The sequence below is a fragment of the Erpetoichthys calabaricus genome, chromosome 12 (assembly GCF_900747795.2).
Source record: "Erpetoichthys calabaricus chromosome 12, fErpCal1.3, whole genome shotgun sequence".
Taxonomy (NCBI): domain Eukaryota; kingdom Metazoa; phylum Chordata; class Cladistia; order Polypteriformes; family Polypteridae; genus Erpetoichthys; species Erpetoichthys calabaricus.
The window spans coordinates 15,181,400-15,206,768 of NC_041405.2; the positions used below are offsets into that span (position 1 = coordinate 15,181,400).

At 40.6% G+C, this 25,369-nt stretch overlaps 1 protein-coding gene across 1 annotated transcript; it reads left to right on the forward strand.

The window, feature by feature from the left end:
- The first annotated feature begins 16,283 nt into the window (after nucleotides 1–16,283).
- LOC114662288 (apolipoprotein L3-like) lies at nucleotides 16,284–21,373 on the forward strand. The gene is made up of 2 exons (XM_051934467.1): nucleotides 16,284–16,678; nucleotides 18,728–21,373. The coding sequence occupies exons 1-2, from the start codon at nucleotides 16,638–16,640 to the stop codon at nucleotides 19,557–19,559; spliced, it is 873 nt and encodes a 290-aa protein (XP_051790427.1). The 5' UTR covers nucleotides 16,284–16,637; the 3' UTR covers nucleotides 19,560–21,373.
- The last annotated feature ends 3,996 nt before the right edge of the window (nucleotides 21,374–25,369 follow it).

Here is a 25,369-nt window from a genome sequence, read left to right on the forward strand (position 1 = left end):
GTTACTAAACAATTGGAAACATTTAATTTCCTGCCATTGTTTACGCTTTTGTACCCGAGAAAAATCTTTGTTGGAAAATTCTGTGTAATGTATTTCAGTGGCCAGTAGATGGCAGCTAAACACAAGAAGTCGCCGTACGTTCCAGTGTGTCCAGGGTGGATCAGTTATGCTGTAGGCCAGTGGTTCTCAAACTGTGGGGCGGGGCGGGGCGGGGGGCGGGCCCCCCCCCGGGGCCCCCCTGGGGCGCGAAGATGTGAAAAAAAGAAAACAAGAATCGAAAATAGGAAAAATACATCTATTGAAACCAAAACAAATTAACTTAAACTACACTCTGATACTAGAAAAATAAATATAGAGTTAGATAAATGTCGATAAAAGTTAAGTAGGTATAATAAAATATCCATCTATTATATATCATTAATTAATAAAGAACAAATTGGTATTAGTGGGCTTCTTTTAAAAAAACATTAAGGGGGCGCGATTAAAACTGTTATGAAAACTCGGGTCGCAAATACTTAAAGGTTGAGAAACGCTGCTGTAGGCATTGGTGAATGTCTCCACCAATTGATTCGACCCCCTTGTTGCACGTGATGTCAGTAACTTGCATCTCTACAAAGATTTCAGCTGTTGACTTCATGATATGTGCTCTCTCCTTCCACGCATCCACAGATTTTGATTGAGTGGTTACAGAAGTGCTCTTTCCTAGGACAACTCAAAGTAAGATTCTGATATACCTCAGACTGCAGTCTACGATAACTGAAAATGAATTAATAAATAAATAAAACTGGGATCTAAAAGATAGATGGATAGATAGATTCGTAAAATAAAGATGCAACAGTAGATATTCAGAGCCATGCCGCAGGGGAAGCGTTTTTTGCCCCAACATGGCGGTTCCTGAAAGACCCTTTTATTTATTTAGATCCATAACAGTATAGTCAATAACCATGAATCGATGGTAAAAGATTTGTGAAGTACCAATATGTCCAGGCTTCCTCGATCTGTTAGTGTCCTGAGAGGTAGCCTACCATCCATTTCTTTATCTCTCTCTCTTTTTTTCTTTCTATATACAGTATTAGGAGGCTTTTCAAAGCACAAAGAATGAAATGGTGCTTTGTCAAGTGATAGTTCTATGTGGAACCACACAACCTAGAAAGAACCATAAAATGCCATTAAATTTTCAAGTTCCAAGACTGTCTCAGGGTTAGTGGACTGTGGTCAGGTGAGTAGACCATTTCATGAATCCAAGTAACCTGTTTGTACTTCTCAAAGCACACGACCGACTCTTAAAATTGCATCTGTCCTTTGTCTAAACTCACTACTTCTATAGGTGGTTCTTCACAATGATGTCACACAAACCATTTTTTGGTTCCCAAAAGAACCATTCACATGAAGGTCCATAACAGTTTTCAAAAATAACCATGATTAGATTATAACAGATTTGTGATATCAAAAGGTCCGTTGTCTGCACACAACAACACAGGCTGAGGTTAGTTTTTATTTCATACTAGCCATCCCCTGTGGCTCTGCCTGCGTGTAGAGAAAAAGGACAAATTTTAAAAATCAATAAACAAACCGGTATCGCTAGCTAAGCAGAGGCAAGCTACCTTCCAAAACATGGCCAGAGGTAGACCGACTCGAACTGAGGCTAACGCCCTGCCCAGCTCCCCACTCCTGAGGTCCCGCTTCCCACTCCCCTGGCCTGCAGCCTTTCTAGATAGATAGATAGATAGATAGATAGATAGATAGATAGATAGATAGATAGATAGATAGATAGATAGATAGATAGATAGATAGATAGATAGATAGATAGATAGATAGATAGATAGATAGATAGATAGATAGATAGATACTTTATTAATCCCAGGGGGAAATTCACACAAATTTCTGTCGGATTAGCATGAATAAATTGTTCCTGCAAGCAAACTATGATACTTAGCGTGATGAGAGAAGTCACAAAATCATCCAGAATGTTCAAGAAAATTATAGAAAAAAAAACCCAATCTAAATTCGTGAAGTAGTTCTCTTGTGAAAAGCGGACAGACATACAGACGGACAGACAGACGTTGGACTTTATATAGAGAGAGAGATGTTGCTATCCATATGTAGCTTGTAAGTTTTTCTGTTTCATCCTCATATTAAGAAAATTTCGAAATCCCAAAGAACCCTTCCCAGAATGCAGTGCTGGTCTTGATGAAGACCCACAAAGTCCAGCAAACTGCCATTAAGAACTGTTACTTTGAAGAGTGCAAGTCAGAGTTGTGAAGACTTGGAGTGTGTCCGGGTAGTATTAAGAACAAAGGATTATTTATACTTCTGATGATTTATACACTGAGCCTACGCTGTAGCTATGCATGTGCATGTTAAAAATTAACAGTTCTTTAATGGCACTATAGGGTTCTTTAGTGCTGGGTGATTCCTCATAGAAACTAAGCTTGACCAACCGCCATTTAATTCTGGGAAGGGATTCCTTGCATATGAAGTTGATTCTTTGTGCTTTGAAAAATATCTTAATTTGTTGAAAAGCCTCTGAAATCTTTCATGGATGGTAGGCTGCAGGACATCAATGGATTATGAAAACCTGAACGTAGCCTGTGTTACTGGACAAATTTAGCACAAGTCCTTTTAAAAATCACGAGCCATTGGTATTTCGCAAATCTGTTTCAATCTTTTCGTGGTTATTTAGTGTATGGAACCTGTTACAGATCTATCTATCTATCTATCTATCTAAATAAATAAAGGTTCTTTTTGAATCCTTCAAGTGGATGGGTCTTTTGGGAACCAAAAATGGGTTCCCTATGTCATCGTTCTGAGGAACCACTCTGACCCTTCTGCATTTAAGAGTGTAGGAACCTTTTCAAAGCCCAAAGAACCGACTTGATATGCAAAGAACCCTTCCTGGAATGAAATGATTCTTTGTCCAGTAATGGGTCTACACTCTTGAAAATTAAGGTGCCAGAGGGGTTCTTCAGAGTGATGCCATAGGGCAGGGGTCCTCAATCCCAGTCCTGGGAGGCCACCGTGGCTGCAGGTTTTTTTGTTCTAACCCGGTTGCTTAATCAGAAAGCAATTCTTCCCAATTATTTAATTTCATGGCATGTTGGTGCTTTAACTCTGCTATGTCAGGTCATTCTCATATCCTGGATGTTCTTCCCCTTTCTAAGGATATCATCCAAAATGGAGGAGTAATTCTCAGTCCTTCACTTTTTTCTCTTCACTTTCCTTCCAAGTATTTAATTAAACCCAATAGTGCATGATAAATACACACGGGTGTAAATGGTAACAAGCTAAATGGAGAAATGCTGGTCTCTTTTGTCATTTGCTTGTTATTGCTAATTAGGAGCAATTAAAAACCGAGAATACAGCTTAAGATTAAAATAAGCAATAAGGGTTCAAAATCGTAATGAGCGAGACCACTAAAGTGAATCAGATGTGTTACTTGAGCAATAAGTGCTTCTTATTAAGCAATTGGGTTGGAGCAAAAAACCCCTCCTCGAACCGCCACCTTATCGTGGTGGAGGGGTTTGCGTGTCCCAATGATCCTAGGAGCTCTGTTGTCCGGGGCTTTATGCCCCTGGTAGGGCCACCCAAGGCAAACTGGTCCTAGGTGAGGGATGAGACAAAGTGTGGTTCAATAAAACCTCCATGATGAATACAAAATTTGGACAGCGTTTTCCCTCACCCGGACGCAGGTCACCGGGGCCCCCCTCTGGAGCCAGGCCTGGAGGTGGGGCTCGATGGCGAGCGCCTGGTGGCCGGGCACAGCCCGAAGAGGCAACGTGGGTCCCCCTTCCCATGGGCTCACCATCTATGGGAGGGGCCAAGGAGGTCGGGTGCAGTGTGAGTTGGGTGGTGACCGAAGGCGGGGAGGTTGGCGGTCCGATACTCGGCTACAGAAGCTGGCTCTTGGGACGTGCAATGTCACCTCTCTGAAGGGGAAGGAGCCTGAGCTAGTGCGCGAGGTTGAGAGGTTCCGGCTAGATATAGTCGGGCTCACCTCGACGCACAGCTTGGACTCTGAAACCAATCTCCTTGAGAGGGGCTGGACTCTCTACCACTCTGGAGTTGCCCCCGGTGAGAGGCGCCGAGCAGGTGTGGGCATACTTATTGCCCCCCGACTTGGAGCCTGTACATTGGGGTTTACCCCGGTGGGCGAGAGGGTAGCCTCTCTCCACCTTCGGGTGGGGTGACGGGTCCTAACTGTTGTTTGTGTGTATGCACCAAACAGCAGTTCAGAGTACCCACCCTTTTTGGAGTCCCTGGAGGGGGTGCTGGAGGGCATACCTTCTGGGGACTCCCTCGTACTGCTGGGAGACTTCAATGCTCACGTGGGCAATGACAGTGAGACCTGGAAGGGCGTGAGTAGGAGGAATGGCCCCCCCGATCTGAACTCGAGCGGTGTTTTGTTATTGGACTTCTGTGCTCGTCACGGATTGTCCATAACGAACACCATGTTCAAGCATAGGGGTGTTCATATGTGCACTTGTCACCAGGACACCCTAGGCCTCAGTTCGATGATCGACTTTGTGGTCGTGTTGTCGGACTTGCGGCCACATGTCTTGGACACTTGGGTGAAGAGAGGGGCAGAGCTGTCAACTGATCACCACCTGGTGGTGAGTTGGCTCCAATGGTGGGGGGGGATGCCGGTCAGTCCTGGTAGGCCCAGACGTGTTGTGAGGGTCTGCTGGGAACGTCTGGCAGAGCCCCCTGTCAGAAGTAGCTTCAACTCCCACCTCCGGCAGAACTTCGTCCATGTCCCGAGGGAGGTGGGGGACATTGAGTCCGAATGGGCCATGTTCTGTGCCTCTATTGTTGAAGCGGCTGACCGGAGCTGTGGCCATAAGGTAGTCGGTGCCTGTCGTGGTGGCAATCCCCAAACCCGTTGGTGGACACCAGCGGTGAAGGATGCCGTCAAGCTGAAGAAGGAGTCCTACCGGTCCCTTTTGTCCTGTGGGACTCTGGATGCAGCTGATAGGTACCGGCAGGCCAAGCGGAATGGGGCTTCGGTGGTTGCTGAGGCAAAAACTCGGGCATGGGAGGAGTTTGGGGAGGCCATGGAGAACGACTTTCGGACAGCTTCGAGGAGATTCTGGTCGAGGAGATTCTGGTCCACCGTCCACCGGCGTCTCAGGAGGGGGAAGCAGTGCAGTGTCCACACTGTGTATGGTGGGGATGGTGCGCTGCTGACCTCGACTCGGGACGTTGTGAGTCGGTGGGGGGAGTACTTCGAAGACCTCCTCAATCCCACTAACATGCCTTCCAATGAGGAAGCAGAGCCTGGGGACTCAGAGGTGGGCTCCCCCATCTCTGGGACTGAGGTCACCGAAATGGTCAAAAAACTCCTTGGTGGCAGGGCCCCGGGGGTGGATGAGATACGCCCGGAGTTCCTCAAGGCTCTGGATGTTGTAGGGCTGTCTTGGTTGACACGTCTCTGCAACATCGCATGGACATCAGGGACAGTGCCTCTGGATTGGCAGACTGAGGTGGTGGTCCCCCACTTTAAGAAAGGGGACCGGAGGGTGTGTTCCAACTACAGAGGGATCACACTCCTTAGCCTCCCTGGAAAAGTCTATTCGGGGGTTCTGGAGAGGAGGGTCCGTCGGATAGTCGAACCTCGGATTCAGGAGGAACAGTGTGGTTTTCGTCCTGGTCGCGGAACAGTGGACCAGCTCTACACCCTTAGCAGGGTCCTGGAGGGTGCATGGGAGTTCGCCCAACCAGTCTACATGTGTTTTGTGGACTTGGAAAAGGCGTTCGACCGTGTCCCTCGGGGAATCCTGTGGGGGGTGCTCCGAGAGTATGGGGTACCGGACCCCCTGATAAGGGCTGTTCGGTCCCTGTACGATCGGTGTCAGAGCTTGGTCCGCATTGCCGGCAGTAAGTTGAACCCGTTTCCAGTGAGAGTTGGACTCCGCCAAGACTGCCCTTGTCACCGATTCTGTTCATAACTTTTATGGACAGAATTTCTAGGCGCAGCCAGGGTGTTGAGGGGGTCCGGCTTGGTGGACTCAGGATTGGGTCACTGCTTTTTGCAGATGATGTTGTCCTGTTTGCTTCATCAGGCCGTGATCTTCAGCTCTCTCTGGATCGGTTCGCAGCTGAGTGTGAAGCGGCTGGGATGGGAATCAGCACCTCCAAATCTGAGACCATGGTCCTCAGCCGGAAAAGGGTGGAGTGCCCTCTCAGGGTTGGGAGCGAGATCCTGCCCCAAGTGGAGGAGTTCAAGTATCTCTGGGTCTTGTTCACGAGTGAGGGAAGAATGGAGCATGAGATCGACAGGCGGATTGGTGCGGCGTCCACAGTGATGTGGGCACTGCATCGGTCTGTCGTGGTGAAAAAGGAGCTGAGCGGCAAGGCGAAGCTCTCAATTTACCAGTGGATCTATGTTCCTACCCTCACCTATGGTCATGAGCTATGGGTAGTGACCGAAAGAACGAGATCGCGAATACAAGCGGCTGAAATGAGTTTCCTCCGCAGGGTGTCTGGGCTCTCCCTTAAAGATAGGGTGAGAAGCTCAGTCATCCGGGAGGGGCTCAGAGTAGAGCCGCTGCTCCTCCGCATCGAGAGGAGTCAGATGAGGTGGCTCGGGCATCTGATCAGGATGCCTCCTGGACGCCTCCCTGGTGAGGTGTTCCCGAGCACGTTCAACCGGGAGGAGGCCCCGGGGAAGACCCAGGACACGCTGGAGGGACTATGTCTCCCGGCTGGCCTGGGAACGCCTTGGGATTCCCCCAGAAGAGCTAGAAGAAGTGGCCGGGGAGAGGGAAGTCTGGGTATCTCTGCTCAAGCTGCTGCCCCCGCGACCCGACCTCGGATAAGCGGAAGAGGATGGATGGATAAATGGTTGGAGCAAAAACCTGCAGCCACTGTGCCCCTCCAGCACCATGATTGAGGACCCCTGTGACAGGGGAACCATTTTTGGTTGCAAAGAGACCCATCACATGAAAGTTCCAGAAAAAACTCTTTATTTATTTTGATCCACAACAGACTCCACAGGGTAAATAACCATGAAAAGATGGTAACAGATTTGTGAAATAACTCCTGCTATGTAGGTCCAGTAACAAAAGGCAAAGTTCAGGTTTTCTGGTGTGCTGCAGTCAACCAAACATTAAAGATGTCAGCATACTTTCAACATATTAGGAAGTTTTTTACAATCATAATAATACATTTTATTTCAATATCCCCTTTCCCATGCTCAAGGCTCTTCACAGAGTCTCAGAAACAAACAGCAAGGTATATGTGACATTGGGTACAAATATTTCCTGGATAGAACACTAAAACAGATAGATATGGGATATACAAAGCATTAAATAGAATAAAAGATCATAAACCAGAGTAAAAATACTAATTTCAATATTAAAAGAAAAGCCTAACATATGACATCATGTACAAATAGCCAACTTTATGAGCAACAAACCCTTCCCAAAATGAAATGGTTGTTTGTCAAGCAGCAGTTTAATGAGGACAACCACACAATCCACCAAATAACCACACAAAGTGCCACTAAAGAACTGATATTTTTATGAGTGTAGGAGGAGCCACACAACCCTACAAAGTGGCATTACAGAACTTTTATTTTTAAGAGTGTATCATGGCAGCACATTGGTTAGTGCTGCTGCTTCATGGGTCTCACTTTTTGGGCTTCAAGCCCATACCTTGAAGTTGTCAATGTGGTGTTTCCCAGTTCTTCCTTGTCTTTCTGGGTTGGTTCCTCTGTCACTTCCACAAGCACATGCAGGGTAAGTAGATTGGCATTTGCAAACTGGTCCCAATGTGGGTGCAGATGTGCCATGCGATGGACTGGTGCCATTTTTCTAGGGCGGTTTCCTGATGCTGAGAGAGGCTGTATCTCTCACAAAATTCTGCTTTGGACCTCCCACTATGCCCTACTTATTACTGGAAGCAAATGTGAAAGTTTTTGAATGTAAACATGATTAAACATTTTCACAATTTGTTAGATTATTACAGTCACCGATTTCGAAGATTTCACTCCTTTTTTTTTTTTCTCTTGGAATATGTCTTCAAATTGAATACGTTTCTGTCCTATTGCCCTCAAGAACAATTGGGAGCTGGCATATAAGAACCATTTGCTATAAGATAACATTTATTGCATTACATTTGCTGTTTGAAATGGACTTTGTACAAATATAATAAAATAACTTATACAGTTTTTAATATAGTAACGACTGGAATTTCGAATGTTAATAGTTTTAAATTGCATGGAAATATGACGTTTTCTTCACTGGTTCATCTTCTTTAAAGTACAGCACGTATGTGTTCAACAAGGAGTCCTGCACAGTCTTTACCGTGGAAGCAAGACGTGGCACAGCAGTTTCTTATCAACAGATTGTGACATTTAATTATTCACGTACACTCTGTCCATTCTAGCTAGGAGACGCCTGTTTTTTGTTCAGGTTACTGTAATAACTGCTCTTCTGCTATACGGAGCGAAAAGCGGCGGACTCTTCAGTTCTGCTGGATGTGTCGCTGATCCGAAGTTCTCCACTCCAAAGAGTTCAGCGCCTGCAGGTAAATCTTTAACGGCTGCTTATGTGTGAAGCTGGCTGGGTGCCTTTGGATGCTTCTCAGTTTTGTCCTTTAGTTGTGAAAGTTGGATAATTTGATTATTTTGATTTTTTTTTCATAATTACGAAATGGGATTTCAACCTGAGTAACACATTTTCTTAATTCTTTCATTCTCTCCGATGGTGCACTTCTGAAAAATGCAAAACTAGTGGATTTATTTGAGAGGAGATATGTAGTAAAATTAAAAACGGAAAATGCACAATTGGTCTTAATCTGGCTAAAGCGATGCGTGTGACACGTATTGTAAGTCGGTAGCGTTCTGCAGTGTGATGTGTTCCAAGTTTTAGGGGATTCCCGTTTGTTGTTGTTTTTGCTGATTTGCTGTCACACATTTATATCTTCGCGGGGTAATCAGAAAAGTGTTGAACACAAAGAGCAAGCCGTTTTAACAATGAGGCATTTAATGCCTCACATATAATCCCAAATTGATGTGTTTACTCATTTCGATCATTCGAATTAGAACAAACGGCTTTCTACCTCTAAAGCAATGTTTCCCAAACTCGATCCTGGGGTCCCACTGTGGCAGCAGGTTTTTGTTCCAACCAACTTCCGTTTTTCATTGGACTCTTAGCCTAATTAAGTGAGTCATTATTTATGTTTTGGAGTCAATGTAGAAATTACCAACTAAGTTTGGTAGATTTTTAATAAAATGTAATAAGCAGTTTTTTGGGGAATATGTATTTTTTAAGTCGTTAACCGTATTTTCAACCTAATTTTCATTCTAATTCATTACTTACTAATTAGCAGGTCTGACACTGAAGTCATTACTGCTTTCATCATCCCGGGTGTCTGCTGTGCTGGTTGTTAATTGTCACTATTAGGGTTAAATGAAGGAAGCAAACTACACAGGAAAACAACAAAAGAGAGTTAAGCATTTATAGCTTTATAAAAAATAGAAATATTTCTAAATGTCTTATAAATGTAAAAAACATACTGTTGTGTTTTTCTGAATGCAGAATAAGAGAAGAGTAATAAAGACCAGCTAATTAAATTAGATCAGTTGTTATCGATTATTATCACCGATTGTGAATCTGGTGGGGACAAAAAACCTGCAGCCACAGGGGGTCTTCAGCATCGAGTTTGGGAACCACTGCTCTAAAGGGTCATGTAAAAAATGAATAAATGATAGATATACACACACACACACACACACACACACACACACACACACACACATATATATATATATATATATATATATATATATATATATATATATATATATATATATATATATATATATATATATATATATATATATACTGTATAGATAGACAGACACACACACGCATATAGATAGATAGATAGATAGATAGATAGATAGATAGATAGATAGATAGATAGATGGTCTTTCAAAAAAGTTTCCGCGCTTGTTTAAACACTGTTTCTTCAGAATTTCAAAAACAAATTACATCACTTTTCTACACAGTCATCTTCGTTTGCGATGCAATTTTCCCAGCGTCGTACGAACTTTTTAATTCCCAATAACTACGCCTGCCGCCTTCACAGTTTCCAACAAAAATATAAAAGTGCGGAAACGTTGTGAACGTTCCTCACATAAGCATCAACTTATTGAAAATCTTTAACTTTTTTTTCCAACTGCACAAAGATGCCGGGATCATTTGTCACAAAGGGGCGAAGCTTTATGCAAAAAAAGCACACTTGATGCAAAAGCAGGACAGTCCTGTGCATAGCGCGTGTTTATTTGAAGTTTAATCGATCAATTCAACTGTATATCGGAAAAACTGAACTAATTATTTTTGATTTGAGTTTGATTTAATACTCTTTATTAATCCTGGCGGGGAAATTGACTTTGTGTTTGACGTTTTGAGAATTTAAAAGTGTTATTTTTCACTAAGATTAACATACAACCATGTGAGTACTTACAAACAGTCTTCGAGGCTCATTACGCTGCTGTCAAAAGAAAAATAAAGTTAGTGACATTGTTTCAACATCAATTAAATGAGTTAATTTAATATGTGATAGATTTTTGTCAGTGCAAGAAAAAGCAACGTAATACCAACAAACATGACTGTTTTAATTTACATAACCTTACATTAGGAGCATAAAGTAAACGTTTATTTCAGTGAAGTTGTCATTTCATTTTAATCAGTATTTGTAGTGTGTGAGAATGAAGTACATAGACAACGCAATTTTAATTTGAAAAAAGAAAAAGAGTAATCGTCTCTGTAATTTTTTTCAGTCAAAACATAATTACAAATTTCAGCAACTATAATTTTGATTAGTCCAAACATTTTTCCTTGAAAAGACTTTGAGAACCTGCTTAAATCATTTCAGAGTTGCTGATCGCAAACGGCCCTAAGCGGGGGCGCCATTCCATCACAGAGTTCCAAAAATCCCCAGGCACTCAGGATCACATTAGGGTCGCCATATAAACTAATCAGGTGCGTCTTTGGGCTTGTAGAAGTAATTACTGTGTTTAGTGATGTTTGTAATTTGAATTTCGACTAGTCAAAATATAAGGCGGAATTGAAGTCTCGGTAGAAGTCAATGGGATATCCAGTTCATATTCTGAATAGTTACGGGAATATTTAAAAGTGAATTGTATCTGCCATTAGCAGTAGGGCACAGATTTGATATCTGTTAGCCATTCTTTTGTTACTTCACTTATGCTGATTATTCTCTCATAGATTAGTAATATCTCACATACATACAATCTTGCAAATGCTGGTTCTTTAATGGGTTGTGTAGTTTCTCATGCATCTTTTGTTTGATAGATAGATAGATAGATAGATAGATAGATAGATAGATAGATAGATAGATAGATAGATAGATAGATAGATTTGAATTTTAGTATAGTAGGCAGGATATGATAGATAGATAGATAGATAGATAGATAGATAGATAGATAGATAGATAGATAGATAGATAGACTTGAATTTTAGTATAGTAGGCTAGATAGATAGATAGATAGATAGATAGATAGATAGATAGATAGATAGATAGATAGATAGATAGATAGATAGATAGATTTGAATTTTATTATAGATAGATAGATAGATAGATAGATAGATAGATAGATAGATAGATAGATAGATAGATAGATAGATAGATAGATAGATACTTTATTAATCCCAATGGGAAATTCACAAATTCGTTTGACAAACCGCCATTTAATTCTGGAAACGATTCTTTACATATGAAGTTGCTTCTTTGTGCTTTGAAAAAATTCTTAACGGAAATCTTTAACGTATGGTAGGCTGCAGGACACCTGTGTTATTATTATGCAGCAAGAGTTCTTCTAAAATCATGTCCCATTGACATTTCACAGATCTGTTTCCATCTGTTTATGGTTATTTACTGTATGGAGCCTGTTACGGATCTAAATAAAAAAGGGGTTCTCTTTGGGACCTTTATGAGGATGGGTCTCTGGAGGACCAAAAATGGGTCCCCTATGGCATCTCTTTGAAGAACCACTCTGGTATATTGATGTTTGAGAGTATACCAATTCTGACAAGTCAAAATCGCATGATCACGTTTTAGCCACATAATGATTGGTCACAGTAAGGTACGACATTATCAATATCCTTGATATACATTACGCATTTCAGTAATGACATGGAGTCACATCAGCATTTTTTGGTTGGCGTCGTGCAGTTCAGCGTGTCAAATGGCAACGTTTTCCACAAAGTCGGCTCATTTTGGTAAGATTATGTCCCCTTCTTATGCATGTTATTTTCCTTCAGCTTTACTAAAAGGCGAGTGCTTCATTTCTGCTCACAATCCTGCACATGCGCATTAGTAAATTGATTTATTTGCCAACGGGGTGTGTGCCGTAGTTGGGCACCGGCCAGTTTCGTTTCTCCAGTGTTGCCCTCTAAATTACTTGTAAATAATTTCTTTTAAGATTAATAATTAGCTAATATCCGTGAGGCACATGACAGTAAAGCAGACCTGATATCTCCCTGGCGTGCGAAACAGACGGCGCATTCATTGTTTTACTAATCGGTCATTGAAAAGAAATAAGAAATTACTTTAATTAAATTCCAAAGATAGAACAGCAGACTTAAATTTACACAATAAACAAACTGTATACAGGTATATGAAAGAACCTGCTCCATAATATTAAACTGCACTCTTTAAAAAATCCCCTTAAATTAGCCGAACATCTTCACAGTTAATGTTTGCATTTAAATAATCTTTTAGCTTAAAATATCAAATGAGTATTTCAGTGTGCAAGAAAATTTTATGGATAACTGTTATATAGTCGTAGACCCATATTGTATTAAAATAAAAAGTTATATTGTAAACAGTTTGAAAATTTTGGAATGCCCACATTTTTCTGTAAATATCCATCTTTCTTTAGCTTTTTCTCATATTTTATTAAAACAAAAAATCCTACCACTGAACACTTTTTAAAACATATTTTAATGAATAATTGAACAATGCTGTGAACCGTTTATTGACTTTTTGTAGATAAATTAAATGACCACCAAGCCAGTTAGCAGATTACGTAAATTATCCATCCATCCATTATGCAACCCGCTATATCCTAACTACAGGGTCACGGGGGTCTGCTGGAGCCAATCCCAGCCAACACAGGGCGCAAGCAGGAAACAAATCCCGGGCAGGGTGCCAGCCCACCACAGGACACACCAAGCACACACACACAATTTAGAATCGCCAATCCACCTAACCTGCATGTCTTTGGACTGTGGGAGGAAACCGGAGCGCCCGGAGGAAACCCACGCAGACACGGGGAGAACATGCAAACTCCATGCAGGGAGGACCCGGGAAGTGAACCGCAGGTCTCCTAACTGCGAGGCAGCAGCGCTACCCACTGTGCCACCGTGCTGCCCTACGTAAATTACATGATATTTATTTGGAAAAGTTCAATCTAATCATATTGATCATCAAATTTTAACTGTTTACTGCTTTCATTTTACGGATGTCAACAACACATTGGTTAAATAATAACAAGTTTAGCTGCCTGTCGCTTAATTGTTAAATTATTATTGTTATCGTTAATCGTTAAATTAGGGCAAAACTGATTGAAACTTAAATTATGAGTTTTCCTTATTAAATTTACCTCACCAAAATGGTGCACATAAAAATACCCCCACCCCCCCCCACCCCCAATTAATAGGCAACTGTTTCTGAATACGCACAAAATTTTCCCATAAAAATATTTTAAAGTAGCTGCTCATTTCCACCGAAAAAGAAATACAGTTAACTGTGCAAAATAATTTTAAACAGATAAATGCGTGTAAATTTACATTCAAGCAGTGTTTTAGTTGTTATTATAATTATTTTGATATGAAAGAATATTTATAGGCAATTTTTTTTTGCCATATTAACTCTGTTGTAAAACACTATATAAAATATGTTCTATAATATGAAAATATTGCAGCACACATGCTTTCTTAATTTTTTTGTCATATTTCTAGGAATGGGTCTATAAAGGAGTAATGGAAAAACAATGCACAATTATTTTGTAGTCCTTTATTCTGAAATAGCTGTAAATTACACTTTATATAGAGAATGCAATAGTTCAAATAGTTTAATACAACATTACTGAAAGAATTTTAATTGTTTATTACACTCTGGTTCTTTGGTGGCATTATATGATTCTTTACTGTGTTGAGCGGTTTCTTGTAGCTCTATTACTTGATAAAACATCATTTCATACTGGAAGAGGTTCTTTGTGCTTTGAACTTCTTAATATGTAGAAAAAAAATCCAAAATTTTTAATGTATGGTGGGCTGCAGCAGGGTGTACTCATATTGGCAATTTGTTCCATGCCCGAGCATGTTTGTCCGCATGTGACCCCACAAAGTCTAGCTCGTTTGTCTAATGTGATCTCTCCGACCCCTGACCCACTTGGAAGAAGTGGTCCAGAGCAGGGTTCATGGACATTCAGGAACAGTGTGATCGCTAAACGTGCCCGAGCACTGAAAACAGACATGACATCAATGATGCAACGAGTCTAGTCAAGTTGGGGAGCATGCACTGGTACAGTGTGTTGCTGCACCCACCACCTGATGAAACAACTCGGGATCCCGGTTGGCAACCCCTCAGGCAGACACGCGGTCCAGTCCCACCCTCCAGAAATGACCCTCTATCTGCCACAGCCAGGTGTTATGTGGGCGACCCCTTGGCCTGGTCCAGCCACTCAGGTCCCCAACAATAAGGATCTTATGAGCTGGATCACCCTCGGGGAAACACGCCACATGGCCGTAGTGCCGCAACTGACGCTCCTTCACAATGCAGGTAATGTGCCTCATTCAGAACTCCATGAGCAACACAAAGTCAAACCAACGGTGCCCAAGGATTTTCCGGACACACACAGTACCGAAGGAGTCCAGTCTTCGGATCAGGTCACTGGATAGCGTCCATGTCTCACAACCATATAGCAAGACAGGAAGCACCAGGACTCTAAAGACTTGGACCTTCATCCTTTTGCATAGATATCGGGAGCGCCACACACCCCTTTCCAGTAACCTCATGACCCCCCATGCTCTCCCAATCCGCTTACTGACTTCATAGGAAGAGTCACCAGAGACATGAATGTCACTGTAGAGGTAAGTAAACCTCTCAACGAGGTCGACACTCTCTCTACAGACAGACACACTGTTGATGGCTGTGCCCAAGAGGTCATTAAAGTCCAATAGTGCAATTCTCATTTCTTTCAATATCTTTTGATTACAGGTTTTTATTCTCACCTTAAACATGAACGTCAATTGTAGTTGACAAGAAAAGCTGCAAATTCCTCCCTTAACATCATTTGTCACTGTAAAAATCTTCTTTTAAGTGCAGCGCGGTTAACAGCAAAATGCTGTGCTACACACTCCATAATCGTGCCCTATACATGACTCCAAAACAACCACAAAATAAGTAAACTCACTTTGACATGCATGCTCTCACTCCATATTCAGATCTTGTTTTGGTTTTACATGAAGTCACATGGTCATGCAGGCCCAGAATGTTAAGCACAGTGTGAGTGCAGGGCAAAGTGGGTGGAAGGGATTGGGGGTTTGATGGGACAATTGCACTTGGGCACGGTATACAGCAGTGTTTCTCAACCTTTAAGTATTTGCGACCCGAGTTTTCATAACAGTTTTAATCGCGCCACCCTAACATTTTTTTGAAAGCCTAATAAAATGTATTCCTATATTTTTTGCTGCCGATACACGGTAAAAAGTTTAAAATTTCCCTATGAATAGCGAAATTATGCCACATATTGGCAACATTAGCACCCCCTTTTTTGTTACTAGGGGGCACGCCTCACAGTTTGAGAACCGTTGGTATACGGAACAAACATGTCTAGTGTGCATACACCATAAATAAACCCGGCCTTAGCCTGTGTTACTGTAGTCAATTAAAGTTCTTTTAAATTCATGACAGAACTGTAAAGTGCACTCATTTATGTTACAAAATTAGCAAAGTGCCTACAACCATGAGACTTGGGAGAACATTCACATGGTAAAACACATCAAAGGAAACGAAAATAAACTGTCAGCTGGATTGACATCAGGCCTCATCGCAATTACACATGGTACTTCTTTTATATTACAGTAGATAGAAGCAGCATACAGTGTTGCCCAGGTAAGTAATTTTAAGCCCTGGTTATTTTGTCTGCTAGTCTGGCTTGGAGATTTTACTTGCTCTCGGCCAACAGGTGGCACTAGTGTGTAAATTGTAGACATGGGGAAAAAAAATGAAAGAAAAAAAATAGGACTGCCAGGGTTAAAATTTTGGGTTGCAAAGAAGTCTGTCTTGTCCATTAGATCCTAGAAAGCAACTATAAGCAAAATAAGGTCCGGATTGGTCAAAGGGTCTGGTGTAGGGTTGTATAGGGAACATACAGACAAGGCAGACATTCGGTTTTATTCAGTCAAGGGGAAGACAATTTTATAGGGACAAATCACATGCTTCCTGGTAAAAACTGTAAACCCTACACTGAAAATGACAAAATCCTAATCAGGATTACTCGGGGAGCTCATTTCCCAACTAGTTTTAGATGCATTCCTATTCTCTTAGTTGTATAGTTGGTTAATGACTTTCTGATTTTTTTCTTTTACTAGGTTTTGAATATGTCCCCAGAAGAGATGGATCTTTTGCTGCAAGAATATGGGTAAATGTTTTAATATTATATTAATTGAGTGAACAATATAAAAAGCTGAGGAATTCCTAGATTGTTTTTGTGACATTCATGTTATATCTAAAAATGTCAGGTGTGGTCCTTTAGAAACAAAAAGAAAATAATTGTAACAGTGCTTGCAGTGTGCAGGTACTCACAGGTATGCAGTACCAGCACCTTTTCCAATTTCTACCCAGAGTACCGCCACCTTTTATTTAGTCAGAATATACACTAGCATTTGATTAAAGAGTTCCATGTATCGGCATAAAAGGAGTGCCGCCAGTAATTTTGTTCTACTTCAAGCACTGAGTACTTATTAGGTGAATATCTGAACCAAGCAAATCTACTGGAAGTGGATGAGCAGACTTTTTCTTTCTTAAGAGACAGAGTTCCTTTCATGTGGGCAGTGACGTGCGGTGAGGTTCATGGCTGGTGAGGCACTGACTCCTTCTTGTCTGATTTACAAATATATGAACCCAAAAGAGTAGCTTATTCACTGACTGCAGGCGTCTTGGTAAATTTTTCATGCCGCAATATCCCATGTTAGTCCAGACATTGTCACAAGTTAAGAACAAAAGGCACGGAAAGCAGTAAAGGTGGTATGTTGTAGGACAGCCCCACAGCCAGTCTTTTTGGATGTACCACTCCATTTGAAGAGAGTGAGTTGTCTTTTGTCTGTTACTTTGAAGAAAACCTTTTAGCACTGGTGTTGGTCTTTCATTATTTATCACTTCCTGTTTTGACTGAAAGTCTACTTTTGAGAAATGTTTACGCTTAGATACATAATCTTCCATTTTCAGCAGTCAGTCGAAACAAAAAATTAAAATAAACGGACTGCTGCAGTGCACTTGACTTTCTTATATCGCTAACTTATTGGCACCTCTGTGTAGAAGAACAGCAGCAACAAGCACCTGTTGGGCTCACATGCGCCCCCTTCAGTGAGGCGTGGTACTGTCTGCCTCACCTTCTGCCTTTTCAATGCGGTTTTATGTCCGATCAGCAACAGTAAATATGTCACACACATTCATTAAAGATATTAGCCAGACTGTGGAAAGTCAGGGTGTATAATAAACATGTCTGCAAACCTTATCTTGGCGATATACAGAGAGACAGCAAGAGGCACTGCCAATTGCACACATCAACCCTGTGTGTGAGGGAGAGCGCAGTCTGAGGTGAGGTGACGCTCGTTGCTGCCACACCTCGTGTTTCTCCCCTGTATTTGAACAGGACATGCAAAAATTCAGCTATTTTTGACTATAAAAATAATCAAAATTATTGGAATCATACAGAATACAAATTTATAGCACAGACCAGTGGACACATTTATTTTATGTTATCATTATTAGTTTTTTTTTTCACTTTTCTTAATGCCTCCCCTGACTGCACATCCCCGCATGTGAATAGTGACATCCCTTTACATGTTCCTTAATACTGTGATGGCCAATATGATATTCTACCCTGTGGTTTGATAGGCCAGTAGAATGACTTCAATGGAAGCCCACCGAATTGACAGTTGATTAAGAAGGCAGACCTGGTTATAAAAGACACCCTGGACCTGCTGTGGGAAGAAACAGAGGACAAAAATGATTGCACTGAACATTGCTGCTCATCTTCTCTCTGACTTACTACCACTGAGAAATTCTGTTTAGCAGAAGTGTGTTAAGAAACACAACTGTGGCCTCTTTATGTCTTCGGCAATATGCCTGCAAAATTCATCATTGTGATTGCTCTCTTATCATAAGCCACATCTGGTTTTAATATTTTTTTATTTTTCAACTCTTCGAGTCTTAAAACAGCTTGCTCTGTCACATTCTTAGTTATGCATTCATCATGTATCCATATACCTGTGATAATCATGTCTCAATATAATTTCTCAGAGGAAAGTGTTAAGTGTTGATGAAAAACGAACTTGAAAACTCAATGCTATGGAAGCTTGTCACTGATATTTATTTATTTATTTATTTATTTATTTATTTATTTATTTATTTATCTTCACTTCTTTCAAAGTAAATCTTGCTTTCTTCATTGTTTTCTTATAAACAGAGAACATTATGACTTATTCATGGAAGATCTACCTAGGCTTTCAACAGAGCTGTATGAATACTTGAGCCAGATGGAAAAGATTGCAGATGGCATGGATGAGGTCCAGAAGAACACCACCATTGGGAACATAGTCAGCAGCTCCGTTGGTGTGCTAAGCGGCGTTTTGACCATTGCTGGGCTGGCCCTGGCTCCTTTCGCTGCAGGTGGATCCACATTACTTGCTGCAATGGGAACAGGACTAGGGACAACCAGTGGAGTTGGAGGGCTCCTTATTGGCTTAGCAAAGTCTGTTCTCCATTCCAATGAAGAAAAGATGGTCAATGACATATTGAAGAAATATCTAACAGCCGCCCATCCTGTTATCCTGCTGGCTAAAGGAGAGGATACGACTACATGCACAGATCTTTTTGATCAGCAAGAAATTGAGGACATTTTAAAATCAAGGATTAGCACATTTAAAAACCACGGGAAAAGCTTTGAAGAGATAGGTAACTGTGTCAAGGCTTATAAGGCCATCAAAGCAAAGCCAAGTCTGGGAAAAACGGCAGAACGCTTGTGTAAGGTCAACGGTACTGTTCGGAAAACAAGACAGGCAAACAGGGTAAGGAAGATGTTAAAGGGAACACCTGTAACCCTCTCAAGGACCACCAGGATAATGAATGGCGTGACGAGTGCAGCATTTATTGGAATGGAAATCCAATCTATTTATCAAGACAGCATTGATCTGTCAAATGGCAGCAGGAGTGAAGCTGCTCAGATTATTAGGGAGAGAGTGGAGATTCTGAGGGAAGAACTAGATGAGTGCCTGCTCATTCTACAGCATAACTGGTAATCAATTAAAAAGTTCAAACTTAAAATCAAAAAAGTTAGGTGTTATTGATGACCATCGACTCATGAAAATTAAAAAGAAATTGTATAATTCTTGTGATCCTGTTCAATTCTGTTTAAGCAAATACTAGCCCATAGTGAAAATCTACAATGAAGCCCATCTGTGGCTGGGTCTACTAATGTCTTCAAGAACTGAAATTCTGAGAAGATGCTGACAAGTTGAGATCTGAGCTAACTTTGTTTTCCTTATTACTAATGTAAAAAAAAAAAAAACCTCTAATAACAGAATCAAGTTTTAGAAACCAAAAGAGTTTTCATAAAAACGAGAATGCTCTGCAAAGAGTTGGAAGGATATTCTTTTTAACTCTATGAAATCTTCTTCCTAGGCATCAATAAAGAATTCACCATTTATTCACATCTCATTTAACGCTTCTATCATAATGCCAAAAATTCAGTTTAAAAATATCTTGAATTTCCTTGTAACTGTAACTCCCAAATACATAAGAAGTGTTTTAAGAAAGTGGTGTAATATTGTATGGTCACAGTGAACTGATTAACTGCACTTGACTGTCCATCTTGGATTCAGTTGTTAATGGTGAGTCTTGACTGTTTTTATTAACTGAGCATATTCCCAAGTACTCAAAAAAGCACACTTTAGTCCAAATTAATTATAATCCCAGACATATTGTAAGAGTCGTCTAGAAATTTTATATGGAAGGACAAATATTACAAGGATGAAATTATAAAGACTGAAAGCAGAGGATGGCATGATGCTACTTGACTTCCAAATTTATGACTTGGTTGCAAGTATTTTTATTTTGAGACAATGGAAGGAAGATGGAAGTGCTGAAGTTGTACCTGCTCGGTTGGTTCTTTAAAGAAAATTGTGTATGAACTGTTACTTGTATGCCTTTATCTGTGCATTGGTTATCAGTAATATTTGACAATTTACAAGTAATTATACTGCATTCCATTTGAAGTGGAAAAGTGGAATTTCTGGAGTTCCTAGTAAGAATTTTCAACTGGAAAGTCAGATTTCTAACTTGGAAACTCAGGGCTGGTCTGCCATGTCTGAATTTGTCTGACTTCGGATCATGACGTCAATCCAAAATTATGACATACACCATGAACTTTAGTGAAAGCCATAGTATCATACTGTTTATTGGCTTTTCCGTCTGTTGTGTCTCATTAAATCAGTCGTGCACACAGTACTGTCCAAATTCTATCCGTGGACGTGTTGCTACAATGTTTGTATATGCAAAATTCCATGTAGTGCATTGTTATCAACTGGTATTTATTCCAATGGAGCAAACACAAGAAAGGTTTTCCTTGAAGTGTCCGTATTGGTTTTCTGAATGTTTTACTGGCACACAGTCAACACAGCTGTGACGTCATTCCCAGGTCCGACATCTAACTTCTGTGGTAAATGAACCACAGCGTTAGATTGTACTCCATTTACTCAAAACACTGAACCAATGTAGAAAATGCTTTAAGTCGGAGACTCTGTTGTCTGTTGTTTCATTACCAGATAATTTTGTATTCCAGCCCCCTCTCCAATGCACTGTATTTAACTCATAGAAGTCATTTGATTTTTCAAACTTCGGTGATCTACCACCATTCTATGTAAACATCCAAGAAATCCTTTGTTAATGTTCAGACTCAAAAGCATCCATTTTAGCTAGTAATGAGGAGAATATTGGTAGTCTTTCCAGGCTTTATATCTACATAATCACTGGCAATGTTGGGATAGAGACATCTCTCTCAGTATCTCAGGTAATGGTGGAATTTACTCATTGTTGACATTTATTTTTCACCAATCTTTTCAATTTTAGATTGTACATGGGGCGCATCTCTCCAGATTAAAATTAAACATGTCAGAGATCGTTCACTAATTTTTAACAATACCATGCTGCAGTGGAGAGAATATTTTTCTATGTGTCAAAAAGCACTAGATATACAAGAACCACAAATTCTTTTAAAAAATTGGTTGGAATTATATATAATAGGGGTTAGACTATCTACTGAAATATTCCTTTTGACTTCCAACCCTTAAATTATTAACTGGAAGACTAGTAATGCTCCCTCAATAACAAAATGGGAAAATTATATACAACTAAAATAAGACAATGTTCTGATTTCTTTACATGGAGCTCTTTCTGTGATTTTTGTGAAAGGATTTCATTTTTGATTGGTCTGATTTTTCATATTTTGTTTGATTGTAGTATTATCACTTGGAATATATGTGGAAATAAATATAGGGTGGTCCAGAACTAATTAAGCAATTTTCATTATGCTATAACTTATTAAGTTTATTACATAGAGCAGTGGTCCCCAACCTTTTTGACAGCAAGGACCACTTTATTAGATGCAAATTTTTCCACGGACCGGCCGGGGGGGGGGTCTGGGGATTTGGTTGGTTGGGGGGGGGGGCAGTTTTATACACAATTTACATAACATTTCTATTATTATTAAGCAGTCTATTAAGTTATTAAGCAGTTCGCATACTTTTGCAATCTGAGATTTTTCTTCTTTTTTTGCATATAACAAAGACATATGCTTTACATTTGCCAATCCTACAGATTGCACATCACAAACATTACTACTGCTATCTTTTTTCGTGTCTTTCGTTTCTATAGGAGGGTGACAATGAGTTAAATTCCAGTGGATGTTTTTCAAATGTTGACAAGCAATAAGCAAAAGGAATCACTGAAAACCACAGAAAACAAAAACAGCAACAAAAAAAAAACAGTACGAAGAAAGTACGAAGAAAGAGATTTTTTTACAATGTTTCTGTTTGGGGATCGTTGTGCAAACGTGCACATCTGAGCTGCGACCACAGATCTAACTGCTCTGTGGATGATTCATTCAGGCATTTCAAGGTCACTTCGTTGTAATGAAAGCATCTGTTGAATGTACTTCGTAGTAACGTGATTTCTATAGACTCATGTCATATGGGGAAACTGTCGGGACCATAAAAATACTTTGTTGTAATAGGTCTCTCACCTCGGTCTCTCTCCTCTCTCTGCACCGCTGCAAAGCCCCGTCCACCAAGTGTTCTGAAAAGTCTGAGTGAGTCGCCGTTGCCGGCAATTCTCTCACGGCCCGGCTGTCAGACGGCTGCGGACCGGTAGTGGGCCAAAGACCGGGGGTTGGGGACCCCTGAATAGAGAATTCACAGCACCTGCCCTGCACATAGAGATTTCACTTAAAATTCTTTTTGTTACCAATAGATGGCAGCACCTGCCCTGCATTCCAAAATGGCGGAGGGAGGAGATTGTCAGTCAAACAGTTGCATAATTAGATCTGGACCACCCTGTACAATTTCCCAGTTAAAAATGTGGTAAAAATACATTTTAGAAAAGTATAAATAAATGAATAATTATATTAAATGCTTTAATAAATTAAATTGACCAAATGACTATTTATTTCTTAATTTCATGTTATCTCAGACAGTAGAAAAGTAAAAGACTTCAAAGAATAAGCTAAGGTTTCTTTGTAGAATAGTTTGGAGTCATTTGTCATTTTACCCAACTTTTTACATCCACATTCAGAGTCTCAGGGAAACCTTTGTAAGCCCTATTGGATTCCAGCTAATCGGGAGACACTCATGCATACACCACACCACACATTCAGGTATTGTTGAGAAATAAACATTTGTGAATTAGTCTGTATATTTGTGTCTGGGGTTTGGGGGTTCTGACATGCCCCTTAGTGGTCAGAATAAGCAAATGTTGGGGGTTATACTAATATAAGATTTGTGCATTTCAGGAATTGAAGCTTCATGCATATTTCATTTATTCTGATTTGTGATATGTGAAAAGCTCTTTACAGCTGATAATCAACCTAACAAGGAAGTGTTTGGAGTATCTGAGGAAAACAGGAACAACTGGAGAAAAATCATCACTGTTATAGGAATAATGTGCAAGCTGCGCAGAAGAAGTGACCATCATGTCAAACCCAGTTCTCTTGAGGTGTGATGCAGTAAACGTAACTCCTTCACCATCCTTTTGCCCAAGGCATATTCACTTCTTAATTATTTGCTTGTCTTTCCTTGGTTTTGTTCATAGTTGCCTCAGTTTACAATGTGATTCACCACCACACCATATTCAGCAAATTCCCCCTTGTTAATAGTTCCTTGTGCAGATGCATGTAATTTTATACAGTATACCTACTGTATCTCTTGTGCTCACTGGAGATCTTAGTACTGTATTTTGAGATCATACTACCAGACCCAGTAAGCGTGGTTTTATAGATCAGTGAAGCAACAAGGTGGTACTATGTCAATGCCCCTCCATGCTCTAATCACTAAACTGCACTGAAAATATATCTACTTCTTCATTAAACTGTGCATGACATTGGTGCCTTGAGCATCCTGCCTATAGTGTAGGGGGGTTCTGCACAGTATAAAAAACTCACATGATGTGTGAATAAAGGTATTCTTTCTGATGCAAAATCAACAGTTTGAAACATCACAAGCTCTTAGCCTTGAAAGGCTTTTTTTAATGTGAAAAGAAAATCTTTCCAACAAGCTTTTACAAAATGATCCTATGGTACAGTAGGGAACCTGCTCTTCTGATGAATTAATTACATGGAAGCAGATTGAGAACCAAACTTAGTTTGGTACTTTCCAAATCTGCTTTCTCTGATTTGGGGTTCTGGGAGGGCCACAGCTTAAATTCTTTTTGTTATAAAGAAATAGATTCATTTGTAAAGGTTTGTCTTTGGCATTTTAAATATGCCTCTGTGGACTGTCTAGCTTTAATATGTATTGTGAACCACTATATGGTATGGCAGCATCCTAACCCCCAGACACAAAAGCACAGATCTAGTTTCAGATGCCAAAAAACAGGTTTATTGCCACAAATACCATATACACCTTCTACAAATCCAATCATATGACTCTTCCCTTCTCCATTCCTCTCAGTCGAGTGATGTCCAGCTACTCTCCCTACTCTGACTCCCAGGTGGAGTGGAGCAGCGTCCTTTCGACTGGACCCAGGAGTACTTCTGGTGCTGTCACATTGCTTCCAGGAAGCACTTTCACGTCAAGTGGAACCTCCCGGTGATAGGAAAGTCTCCCTCCAGAAGCTTCTCCTAGCACACCAAAACTACAACTCCCATGCAGCCCTGTTGGTGTCCGAATGGGATGCATGCCAGAGAGATGGGACGTCATCACCCAATTATATGGGGAAGCACATGGCACTGAGAAGCAGTCTCCATTTGTCCATCCATTTTAACACTCTCCCGACAAAGAAATTACCAGTAAAAAACCTGGTAGGAATTCCCATCCACCTACTTCCTTCCATTAGAAAGACCTCGCGACCTGGTAAGGAAGCATACATCCCAGCCAGGATGCCAGCAAACCCATGATATCTATTACAGTATCTATGTGTTTAATCATTTACATATGCAAATTCATAAGATTTTATCTTGTTTATAAAATTAACCCCATGAGACTGACCAATAGACAACTACCTCAGCACAATTCCAAAGTCTTTGCCTGTGCTGAAATGCAACCCCTCATACTGTCGCACATAAGATGATACACAGGCGCACATTTTTTCTTCACATATTCTTACCTATTTTCATGTAAACAGATTCTCGTTCTTTGATATAACATAAGCAAACTGTGCAGTTCTGTCACATAAGGCACCATGAGCAACAGCATCCATAACACTGAATATGGATTTATTGTGTATTATTTTTCTTATTATATTTATGCACATCATTATTTTATTAAATATGTCATAGCGAGATGAAAGTGTATGTTATCAAATTTCACACTGTGGAGGACACCCAGCCATGACACCTCCA

Coding starts and splice junctions, on each gene's coding strand:
- LOC114662288 (XM_051934467.1), top strand. CDS start 16,638: ATGTCCCCAGAAGAGATGGATCTTTTGCTGCAAGAATATGG. Junction 16,679..18,727: donor CTTTTGCTGCAAGAATATGG/GTAAATGTTTTA, acceptor TCTTATAAACAG/AGAACATTATGACTTATTCA.